This window comes from Leptidea sinapis, chromosome 34 (assembly GCF_905404315.1).
Source record: "Leptidea sinapis chromosome 34, ilLepSina1.1, whole genome shotgun sequence".
NCBI classification, from domain to species: Eukaryota; Metazoa; Arthropoda; class Insecta; order Lepidoptera; family Pieridae; genus Leptidea; species Leptidea sinapis.
The window spans coordinates 10,291,890-10,304,908 of NC_066298.1; the positions used below are offsets into that span (position 1 = coordinate 10,291,890).

Genomic DNA, 13,019 nt, shown 5'->3' on the forward strand with positions numbered 1-13,019 from the left:
TTTTATTATTTACATTCACTCCATACGCTACTATTTCAACAGTATTAATGTTATGAAATTACCGGAAACATGATCCACCTTTGGTGATATTATTTTACAAGGAAACGTTAACCGAATCACATGTGAGATATGTTTTTGAAAGTTGTTAATGCTGTCATTGTTTTTACGTTCATACAAACGGTATGGTCTTTATTAATATTTATAATACATTGAATATTTGCTAACAGTCAGATCTTATCTATTGGTTAAATAGGTGCAGTGTCAATATGAAAAATTGCCCTTAAAGCCTGACAAATGTATGGGCAATAGCGATGTTATGGTAAGTATCTTTTATTTTTCTTAAATTAATTTACCTAATTTTAGTATAATCAGACTTGTACACTTTTCTGAATTGACAATTAAATTTTATATCAAGTAATATTATGTGTGGACCAAAATTTTTTTGAAACAGCCTTTACAGCACACATCGTCATAATTTTCAATATAATATAAATCGATTAAACATCTTGCTCTAGTATGGTGCAATGTGATGCTTTGTTTAAATTTTTTTTATTGATTGAGTATTTGTCATTACATAACAGGTAACATTGGCAATCATGACATTAGAGCTGTGCAATGTCTAGTTGTTAGGACAGTTTTTACTTCTGCGGCCATATTTTCGCGATATATTGCTAAGAGATGTTGACATATAATAAGTAATTCATTATATCATTTTTCCAAACAAGTATAGTGTAAATTTGGTTTTACCATGCCGAAGAATAGTTTATTCCTACGCGTTTATACGTGAATTCAAAGTCAGGTTTAGTAAATGGGTCTCCAAGAATATTTTATGATGAAAAAGCAGATTATAAAATGATTTTCTTTTTAGTTGTTTTCACCTTAATATTTATTATGTAGTAACAACCTATATTATTAAAATATTTCAGGATCGCCACTGCTGTATTTTCCCGCCTTTTTTTTCTCGCGATGTATCGCGTGAATGCGGCGCCAGGTTTTCCATTCGGGAAATGAACAGAGCAGCAAATATAACCATCTTGAGACGAGAATCGATCAAAGAGGTTTTAATGTTATGTCCTTTATGAATTTAATTGGCCTTTACTTCCGGATCTGCATGCCATGTAGATGGGTCACAAGTACAGAAAATTTACAATTGTCGAAAAGATGTAGAACTACGGATTCCCAGTAATTTTAATATGATATTGTATTTTCGAGGAGAAATATTAGGATATCATCCGCACCATCTGGATGTGCAGCGGTCCTCCAAACACAACAACAACACAAAGCTGTGGAATAAGCTTCCTTGTGCGGTGTTTCCGGAGCGATACGAAAAAAGTGCGTACACCTTCCTTAAATGGCGCTCCTGTGATTCCTTTGATGTTGCAAGAGAATATGGGTGTCGGTGATCACTTAATACCGGATACTTAATACACGACCGTACGGGTACGCTCGTTTGTCCTCCTTTTCCATAAAAAAGAGATTTACAAACTGAAGTATTCTTAATGACATCATTACCTTGTATTACTTACTATTAACGTTATTGAACCCGCATTACTCGAGCGTATCTCACTAGTGACCCGTTTTGTTTCAGTCTCTACTAAATCATTTGCACTTTGTCTAGAACTTTCGATATACTTGCTGCCAGATTCTTATTTGCGAAGGTATCATAAAATTTATTTAAAATATGTTTCTAGTGTGATTACTGGAAATGTGTACTCAATAGATATGCAATGCTAAACCCTGTTGGAACTGTCAATGAAGAAAGGTTTTATTCACACCTGGAGAAATGGACGACGCTAAATTCGGAGTTCAACACGATCATGATCAGTGCTAAAACTCATTGCAAGCAAACCTTTAGAATGCATACGATAAATTATTGTGATTTTTTTAACCTGCTGGGCTGTGTTAGAAATTACATTAACGTGGTAAGTGTGGAAGTATTAAAGTGGCAACGCATTTCTTGACTCCTGGTGTTGCCAAAGTCTACGAGCCGTTGTATTATCTCTTTTACCCATCTACTATCATTTTCCCCCTCCAATATTAAAAAAGTAGACAGTCTTAACAAGTTTACTATGCACTTTTTTTAATGTAAAAGGAGGACAAACGATCGTCCTGGTCACCTGATGTTGGGTGATGACATTCTCTCGCAACACCAGACGAATCGCAGGAGCTTTGCAAGCATTTTAGAAAGATGCACTCGCTTTATTCGAAGGTGCCCATATCGCATCGTCCGGGAAACACCGCAGGAGGAAGCGCATAGTATGGTCGAAATAATAGTACCTACCGTGGAGGAACGCCATACATGGTGGGGATGTTATTGTAATTTGTGGCATGTCTTGCGAAGGTATAATTTGGCGGCAGGAATCTAGTAAAACAGCTCTTCGGAACACTCCCCGTGATAAATGCGGTAGAAAACACACAAATAAGCAATTATGCAAAGTGTGAAGTAAAATTATAATATTTTATGATACATGTCAGAGATGCATAGTATACGAAAGAACTTTGTTGCATTTAGGTTATTTTATTCAGTATGTACGGCATTAGTGGTGCACGGAAGTGCACCACTTATGCCCAAAAAGAAGTGTCTATCTAAATAATCTCGAATTTCTATGTAACTCTAAGTCTTAGTAGTCGAATATAAAATAGAATACGCATAGAAGGCCTCACTAATTATATTCAACGCTATGGTATTCAATCATCTCTGTTCTATCAACAATGCTAACAATTGATAGAGAAAATGTTACTGTGAGCAGGGAGGACATTCACAACCTGAGACAGAATCAACGTGAAATATATTTTTCACGCCATACCATACCATTAGTGTACGGTAGTCCTATTATTAACCTTGCTGGGAGGAGGATAGGTTATAGATATATTTTTACATGCTATTTTTTATAATTTATATTAGTAACATCAGAAGCATTTTTCCGGATACCAACCAAGTAATGCTTATTTAAGAAATGCTTCATTTTATTTGTGATGGAGTCTTTCAATAAAATTTATATACGCATGAATTAAATCCTCTATAAAAGATTCTGAAACAGTTTATCTACTGCTAACATTAAAAAAGCCAGTCCTAGTAACCTTTGCATCATCCAAACGAATGTTGTAATGTTGTACTGAATTACATGATTCATATTCTGGGTGTAGATAAAGTTTTGTATGCAACTGTTGAAAATTAGGTATTAAAACACTCATGTGATACCTACTATTTTGCTACCCACCCAACCCACATTCGTGTTTTAATACCCCTTCTTACACAGCAGTTGCATAATAAATAATATACCATATGGAATAAAAGTATTGGACCAGTCTTGAAGAAAATCTATATTCAAAGAACACAAAATTATAGAATTATCAAAAGAGACACACTAGAATTTACTATAATAGGTATTAATGTGATAAATAATGATATCTTGACGTCTTTTGCTGTAAATATATTAAAGTAAGAGGTTGAAGTAATTTTTCTTTCAGGACTGTCCCAAAATAATAAATTCAAAGGAATGCTTTGAATGGAAGGAATTTTACGATGAATGCCGTGAATTTTTTATATGAAATCATCAAGTTTATTCATTAAATTACTTATGATAATTACAATGCAATGAACAAACTATTATGGTGCCTTAAGTTATATAACTACAACTATAACTATGCAATACAATGTATCAATAAAAATCTTGAACCACATTGTAATGACCCTCTTATAAGTTATTTTATTTTACTAGTAGATTGCTTGAATTAAAGGGATTTTTGTTCTTAATTTTACTAAAGATGCACAATGTAATACAAAATATAGTATGTGTAATTGAAAATTAATAATGTTGATTTATTTCATTTCATACATCAAAAATGGAACGATTGTTGTGTAAAATATAATACATCTTTAAAACTTTACTATATAATTGGTTAATGTACGTATTTAAAGGTAAGTAAATTATTTGTTGAATGTATGAGTAGGTAATAATACTACGGTCTATTAGTGTTATTATCATCAAAAAAGAGTGAAATATTTCAAACATACAAAATGGCTTGGATCTTAAATCTAAACATAAACTTTTTGTTTTAACCAAACCACGTATTGGAAGCTGAATTCTATACAAATAGCATTACTAATAAAAAAAATATATGTATTTAGCATTTCAAGTAAATTTAGGTGCATAAATCTTAAATTTAACAACACATTAATAGTGCATACTAACTTCATTGCTGATTCCAACTTACACCAGAGATAAGGAGTAATACAAAGAAAATCTTTTAACTGTATCATAATACATAATTTAAAACTCTTCAAAGTGCTAAACTTATAAAAAAGCCACAGTATAGTACACGACAGATCTACATAATTATGTGCATTAACCCAAACTTATACATATAAAGAACCACAGCTTTCTGATTAGATTAGTATGAAGGTAAAAAGAGATATTGTGATATTGAAACAATAATTTGTCAAAATACCTGCATACCAAGAATAAGTAATACTGTCACGTAAATGTTCTTAACTAGTCTTATATCTACGCGCCAGTATATCTTATCACTCTCCTCTTAGGAATCAAACAAAGTTAAACTAACAGTCTTATTGACATCTTCAAGGTAGAAGCCTAGGATTGTATCGACCAACATATAGAATCATTCCCGAAGGGTTGTGCCTTACGAAGAATAAAAATGGTCTATCATATTTTAGGCGAGCTGGTTGAGAACTCCTTGCTGGCAAACGTGCTTGTCGTGGTCGTAAATGCAGCGGCAAGTTCATAGCTTCACCAAGATCATGTGGATCATGAAACGATCTTTGATAATCTCTAGGCTCATTCCATGCACCCAGCCATCTTGAATTTCTACGCTTTTGTACATCCGACAGCGTCTCAGGGTATTCTTCAATGTGATGCTGTTCTCCTATAACACCTTCTCCACAAGTTACAAATGAAGTTAGCTGCACCATATCGGTCAAGTACAAATTCTTCGAAGGTCCATTGAGACCACCAAGATCAGCATGGTTAGAATTGAACAAGTCTTTTAATCCCATTTTTTGCAGTGACGCAGATATATTAAAAACTGACTTATGTGAAAATCTTGGTATTTGCAACTCGAGCCCTACTCGGGGCAAAAGTGTTCTCAAGAGACGGTTCCAGACGGAAGCAGTGGGTTTCGAACCTAATAGACGCTTTTCTAACACTTCCAAATCATCTGCATGAACAATATTTCCTTGTTGGCCTGGCATTAAGAACAATGTACTGATAACAGAGTTTGTATTTCCAAGTGCTGCTGCAGTGGCATCTAATATTGGATCGTATCCAGCTAAGAAGTTGCTTCGATAAACAACGGCTGGCACTGGTACCAATCTTCTCTGACGTACAGTCGGTGAAACTACGAAATACATTTCACCATCTCTTCCATCTACAGATGTTCCCGTACAGTCAGTCTGTAAATTTAAATATAGAGGATTTAGATAAAATAATAAATCATCACTTAAAAGCAACATCTGCAAACACTGGGAAACTACTATTGGATGTTGAACTGCTACTCTCAAAACATATATAGTCTAATTTGTGGTTACATAAACCTACATTGAATTTGTTCACAACCAGCGATTCGCATTCTTTGTCTGGTACCGTTTGTATCCATTCAGATTTTTTAACAAATTTGCGAGTTTCATCTGCGCACATCGGAACTGTCGCTGTTTATTATTATTTACGTGGAATACAGCTATCCTTTACATTGCATACATTTTTATACAGTGAATTTATAAGTACTTTATATATACGACAACCCATACAGCCCAGTGGTTACTGACCCTGCCTAATGAGCTAGTGGTCACACGGTTGAACCCATAGGTGCAAACATTTACATGAAGAATGTTTGTTTCCGAGTTATTAAGTATTTCGGTATGTTTAAGTAAGTGTATTGTATTAAATAATATATCATTGGTTTTACCCATAGCTATGGCTATGCCCAGTTTGGGGCAAGATTATTTGTGTAAAGGTGTGTAAATATTATATTATAACTAGCAAACGTTGTCATTGTATTGTCATATAAAGTAATAAAAAAAAATTATATTTAAAATTTTTGGGGTATAAAAAATAAATGGCGACCAATTCTGAGACCTGCCAAATAGATCGTACATAAAATTTATCGTAGCACAATAATTATTATATTCAATCGCCATCTTGCAACTCTCGTGCGTATCTGTGGATGGAATAAAATATTATTAAAATCGCGATACAAAAATAGGTGTTGATTGTAGACGGGTGAAAATTTGAAGGTGCGTCTAAATACACGCACGTTATAAAATTATAACGCTGAATCATAATAAAATAAATAAAAAACAAATGTCAAAAAAATAAAATTAAATATTTAGGGGTGGGTGGGTTACCCTTATCATAAGAGGTATGAAAAATAAATGTTGGCCGATTCTCACTACATACCCATGCGATATACGCACAAATTTTCAAACAAATTGGTTTAGCCGTTTCGCAGGAATTAGGTAACAAACACCGGGACACGTGAATTTTATATATAAGATTTATTTGTTTCTATTTATTTTCTATTCCCTATTGCCGCTGCAGTTGCATCTAAAATTGGATCGTATCCGACTAAGAAGTTTCTTCGGTAAACAACGGCTGGCACTGGTACCAATCTTCTCGTACAAATAGTCGGTGAAACATTGGGTGAAACTAAGAAATACATATCACCGTCCGTACACCGTTTCCGTGCAGTGAGTCTGTTTAGTTACTGCATAATATGTAGACGAACTTGAATTGTTTTGTTATTCGGTAGATTTCTCGTGACAGGTATCATCATGCTCGCTTAAATGCCTCTGCTTGTGGCGGCGACGTAGGGCGGGTCGTTCCCTTCCCTAAAGTATGGTCGAGGGAGGCGATGGCTGGTCCATGCGTCATGCTCGTGAACGGGTAATACTCGTGGTGGCTGGATGATCTTGTTACCGGGAGGTCTGCTTGATGTGTTTTTTATTATTATTATTTCCTAAGTTAAAGTTAGTAAATATTTTTTTTATGAAATGCTCACATAATGTCTCTATGTATTTACGGTATGTGTGGATTGATGCACCTACTATACTCAAAAAGCCTTTCAGTTTTTGACATTTGAGTATTTTTGTTGAATCACTTTGCATATATTGTAATTGAAATGATTTGTAAAACAATTAAAATGTAAATCTTGACTTAAAAGAGTGGCAATGAGTTTCTTGCTACTTAGTCTTCTTATTAGCTCAACCCTTTACGAAGTAGCGGTGAATTCAATAAGAAACAATTTTTTTTTGTCATTCATAAGTGTCATTTCCGTGACCTACATGAATAAAGTGTTTTTGAATTTGAATTTAGTTAGGGCCGTAGTTTTGTTCATCTTCTCTCTACGGTAAGGGCAAATCAGTCATTTGGCTACTACCACATTATAATAATTGAACTAATACGTCATACTTATTCAAAGATTTGTGTAGTTTAGCAATTACTGTTCATACTGGTAGTATCTTTTTTTTATGGAATAGAAGGACAAATGAGCGTACGGGCCACCTGGTGTTAAGTGATCACCGCCGCCCACATTCTCTTGCCACACCAGAGGAACTACAATAGCGTTGCCGACCTTTAAGGAAGGTGTACGCGCTTTTTTTCAAGGTACCCATATAGTATCGTACCGGAAACACCGCACAAGGAAGCTCATTCCACAGCTTAGTAGTACGAGGAAGAAAGCTCCTTGAAAACCGCACTGTGGAGGACCGCCACACATCCAGATGGTGGGGATGATATTCGAATTTGTGGCGTGTCGTGCGAAGGTAGAATTCGGCGGCAGGAATCAGGTTAAACTGCTCTTCGGAACACTCCCCGTGATAAATGTGGTAGAAGACACACAATGAAGCAACGTCTCTACGCAACGTCAAGTGATCCAGCCGTTCCCAGAGCACTGGGTCCCCGACAATTGAAGCTGCTCTGCGTTGCACGCGGTCAAATGGATCGAGCAGATATGGGTGCGCCAGACAAGAGATGACAGTAATACTCCATGTGTGGCCGGACCTGCGCTTTGTAGAGCGCTAGAATGTGGGCCGGCTTGAAGTATTGCCGTGCTCTATTAATGACGCCCAGCTTCTTCAAAGCCAATTTGGCTTTGCCCTCCAGATGGCCACGGAATTGGCATTCGCTCGAGATTTCGAGACCCAGTATTCCGATACTAGGCGAGGCTTTAAGGGAAGTGTTGTCGAAGAGCGGTGATACGGCAGAAGAGGTTTTTTTAGTGGTAAAAGCGCAAACTTGAGTCTTCTGGGGGTTAATTAGACAAGGTTCAATTTACACCATTCCGCGACCTTCTCTTTTTGAACAATAAAGATTATTATCATTATTATGGGTGACAGGTAACCATATATTTAACGCAATATACATATGACATAAATAGATATAAAAATACCTACTATACAAATGTTCACAATGTAAAAGTTATGTTTCCTTAAAATTAAGTGAAAAAAACAACACATCTTTCACTCACCTGGAAAATATTTGCGGAAAATGCTGCTAATGGAGGATTCATCATTATATTGTTACTCTTAAGAAATTCTGTAATTTTACCCCAAGTGTATCTTTTAACTAATAAATTTGTTCTTCTTCTTATTATGTCACTGATCAATTTGAAATTAACTTCTTCCACATGCCCATTATAAAAATGTTGGGCTCTCTCTTTATAAAAAGTCAAAATTTTTCCTTTGCTCCTGTCACTATATAGCTCTCTAATAAAAGCAGATGCAGCAATTCCAGAAGTTGGGGATATATCGATTGAATCTGATATATTTTTCAATGTAAAGTGTGGATTAAATGTAAACATATCATCTAATTTCAATACTTCATTCATTTCACCTGAAGTTGCACCTCTTGCTCCCATAAACATCATAGCCAACATTGATGTGATAGAATAAGGTGACAAAACAAAGCTACGCTTTTTGTCGGTGTTTTCCGTGAGGTCATTCCAGTATTGAAATGCTAATTCGTTACACAGTTCAATAAATTGGGTAATATCTTCACCCACATCTTTTGTGGTAACTTCTAGGCCTTGGTTTTCTTTAGAAAAGTCTAAATTAATATTCTTATCTGCACTGTTTTCTGAAGTGTAGAAACCTTCTGGTCTTTCATTATTTGGTTCATGATATTTAGGGGGAGGTACACTAGGAATGAGTTTCCATGAATTATTACGTTCATTAGCCAGTTCTTTATCATCAATATTTATTTTTTGTATTTTCTTTTTAAATTCATCTACTTTTGGAAAATCCCCAGAAATTTTAGTTTTATTTGATTTGTTTTTTACCTCAGAAAATTCATGTATTTCAACCTTATTATGTAAACTTGAATTTGAAATAATGTTGTTAACATTGTTAGAATAAGGAATTGTAGATTGGGTTAATTGCACTGATGCTAGAGTTACACTTTCCTCTGATTTTTCTGGTTGATTTGGAATGGAATTGTTTCTTGTAAACCAAACATTATTATTTTTTATGGATTGTTTTTCTATAAATTGACTTATAGTGGTAGAAGTTGTTTGAGTGGTAATATCTTGCACGGGTTTCTTTTTAGTTTTTTGAGTTTTATCATTTTCTAAAGACACCTTAATAAAATTTGGACCAATCATCTCATTTAAAGGACTTTCAGTTGTTGTAGCCTCGGTATTTTCATTGGAACTCCAATTATCTTCTTTAGTTTGTTCAGTAACATAATATGTTGTTGTTTCAAAATTCATTTCTGTAGTAGATGATACCTTGTTATCATTATTACTTGACTCACTTATTTTGTTCTCATTTATATTTTCTCTTTCATATATTTCTTTTACGCTATTATTTTCTTGTGAGAGCCTTTCATCTGCACCTTGATATACAACTTGAGATAGCAGGTCACTCATTGATTCAGATAGTATATTATCTACTGTCGTGGTTTCTAAAGATTCTGTTGTTGATATTATTGCATCTGTGGTTGTCACAATAGTAACAAAACTATTATTTTCTTTTTCTGTATTTATTGTTTGTAACTCTTCTTGAGATATTTTCACAATATTATCTGTATTTGAATGGTTTTCTATTTTGAGATCATGTGTTTTATCCAAACCTGAAGGAATGTCTATTTCAATATTTTCTTTACTTTCCATATCCATATTCAATTTTATTGCATCTGCATTTTCATTATTTGTAGTCTGTACAGGTACAAAATTATTTCCAAGATCCGAAGCAATTTGACTTATGCTTTGCGCTACATCAAATAGTGGAACAATAGGCTGTTGTTCCAGTTTGCTTACATTTACATTATTACTACTCTGTGTTGATATAATTTCAGTTGAAGAAATTGTAGTTGAAGGTGAAACTGATTGAGTTGTGAGTGTTGTGGAATTATCTTTAATATATTCTTCTGAGTTTGTTGATAAATGTAAATTATCGGGTGATTTTGTCATGACATTGATAATGCTTTCACCAGAGGGTGTAGAGCTTTGTTTTATGGGAGTAATATTAACCGATTTAACAGTTGTATGCGATATCATAGAAACAGGAATAAATTCTTGATTCAAAGTTTGTGGTTCTTGATTTGAAATTATGTCATTTTTTTTTGTTGTGTAAACAGTTGTTATTCTAGGTGTTGTATGTTTAACGGAAGATGTTATCCCAGTACCAAATTGAGCAATTTCCTCTGTTTTCACAGATGTTGGCTTGGTCTTCGTTATTGATAATGTAGATATATGAGGCTTAACCGTAGATGGCAAGAAATTATTGGTGATTGTTTCATTATTTAAATGAACAGGTATCGGCTTCTGAGTACTTTGTTCTTTAGTATAATTTTTCGGTGGTGCTGTTATATTTTCTTGAATATCTTTGACCTTAGAATTATTTATATATTGTGTTGATTCTGGCGTAGATGTAGATGACTGAGTATTAATTACTTCTTTGGTTAAAACATTCGACAAATCGTTGTTTGGGGTGTCAAAATCAAGAGTGTCTGTTTCTGGTGTTATAAAAGATCCAGAAGATTTATCTGGTACTATATCCACTCCTGTATTCCCGAATATTGAAGGCAAAATCAAACTCCAAGAATCAGAAACATCAGGTGTATCTAAGGTGGGTCGAATCTTAGGATTATTTTTGTGTGCTTCCATTTGAGCTTTGAGAACATTTTGAACATTCGTTACAACGTTGTGAACTTTGTTGTAAGAAGGCTGGCTAAAATTAAACGCAACAGTTGGATGATCATCATTAGCAAATGTAACTAAGCCGTCTGTGTCTTCCCCTGCTGCAACAATGGCTTGGATTTCTTCAAGGGTCATCAATCTCTTAACAAGCTCTCCGGATTCATCAAATGTATAGAATTCATATCTGTCTGGTGTCAAAAGGTTTACCGGACTTCCCACAGTTGCTGGAAGATTGGACGGTCGAGGCAGGCTATTGCCTATAGCATCCGCAATGTAGGGTAACTTTGTACGTCTGGAAATGAAACATATCGAATTAGCCGTGTGGTAAATTACAGATTATAATAATATTTTATTAATAAATATACTCAATATATTTAATACAAATCAATATGACTAAGCAAAAGACGAGAGTTAGGATATGACCTACAAATAATCGAGTCCAATAATATTGTTTATTGCAAAAAACATAATATTATTTGAGTTACTATTACAAGGATTTATCTCGTGACAATATTATCATGATGATGAACGTAATGAGCTCATGGGCTAGTGAGTAGGGAACTGTTGAGACCTCCTTATATAAGTATAACATTGTACCTAACATAAAATAGTATCTGCTTCAATCTGCTAACAAGAGATAAAGGGTAAATGAGTTGTTGTCCCACTGATCAAACACATTTTTTTTACATATATTATAGAAATATGTCATTTATTTATTTTATTATTTATTTCACTAACCCGTACATAAATATTATTGTCATACGCTCACAGATCATCTATAAAATTTGTTCCATTTTTACATTAATCATATAATACTACTATTATGTTCATTTCACTGGGCATGCGCAGACTGAAGAAAATGCTTCAAACTAAAACCCTTATGAGTTTTACTGTGCACGCACTAAAAACTTATCTGCTCTTTTTTTTTAATTAACAAAACTTAAGACAGCAAGCATGCATCAATACCATTTTCTATTATTTATAAAGATGCCTTTGTGGATCACAGCCACCAATACTTTGCAAAAATAATTTCAAAAATGTTACCGGCAACAAACGTTTGAACGGTTTGGCCAAACTAAGCGCAAATTTGCCCGGACATGTATTTGTGCCAGTGGGACGTATTTTATTTGCCGGTTAAAGGCCGTAAAACATTAATTTACGTCATTCTGTAATAATCTAGATTTTAGAAAGGATCTTTATATAAACAGAAACAGAATCCCAAAATATTTAATTTTAATATCTCATTTTCTTAGAATCAGTAAGGGTGCAAGTCAAACTTCAAAAGTCAAAGTACTATCGTAAAAAACAACACTATATTCTTTTTAATACTTTCGTAAAAGAAACAGGAGACAGTGCTGTAACAAAAAAATATGCTAATTTGGAATTCGGAATCATGGTTAATATTATCTTTAGATATATTATAATCAATAGTAAATACACACTGTGTGAATATTTCACCTATTTATGAGATACACGGACAGCAAATTAGCAGCTTACCAGTGGGAGGCTCCTTTGCACAGGAAGCTGGCTAGAATATGGGTACCACAACGGTGCCTATTTCTGCCGTGAGGCTGTAGTGTGTAAACATTGCTGTATTTCGGTCTGAAGACTACCGTAGCTATCTTATTTTCATAAAAAAGCAAATTTAAGCACATAGTACTGTTGGAAATCTAAATATAAAATTATTACAACTCACCTATCTTGGGCATCGTCTGCATACACGCATAAAACATATGAAATAAGGACCCCAAACACGTACATTGTAGACTTCCATGCACTGTACTCAAATCTGAAATTGAATATTTATTATTATTATATTGCACTAAATGCACTCTTTACTAATAAATAGACATGGATTAGTGAAC

General features: G+C 34.2%; 1 protein-coding gene and 1 long non-coding RNA gene across 2 annotated transcripts in view; one reads left to right on the forward strand and one right to left on the reverse strand.

The window, feature by feature from the left end:
* The first annotated feature begins 7 nt into the window (after positions 1–7).
* Positions 8–3,620, forward strand: LOC126975126 (uncharacterized). Its single transcript, XR_007731636.1, has 5 exons — positions 8–180; positions 254–319; positions 927–1,058; positions 1,692–1,922; positions 3,472–3,620. It is a non-coding gene; the product is annotated as an uncharacterized LOC126975126 (long non-coding RNA).
* LOC126975039 (probable serine/threonine-protein kinase DDB_G0282963) overlaps positions 3,306–13,019 on the reverse strand; it is a 64,023-nt gene continuing 54,309 nt past the window's right edge. Inside the window, exons 2-4 of the mRNA XM_050822823.1 lie at positions 12,851–12,943; positions 8,485–11,446; positions 3,306–5,413 (exon numbers count right to left, since the gene is read on the reverse strand). Of these exons, the coding sequence (XP_050678780.1) occupies positions 4,583–5,413; positions 8,485–11,446; positions 12,851–12,915 (3,858 nt within the window). The 5' untranslated portion in view covers positions 12,916–12,943 and the 3' untranslated portion in view covers positions 3,306–4,582. The remainder of the gene's footprint in view (positions 5,414–8,484; positions 11,447–12,850; positions 12,944–13,019) is intronic.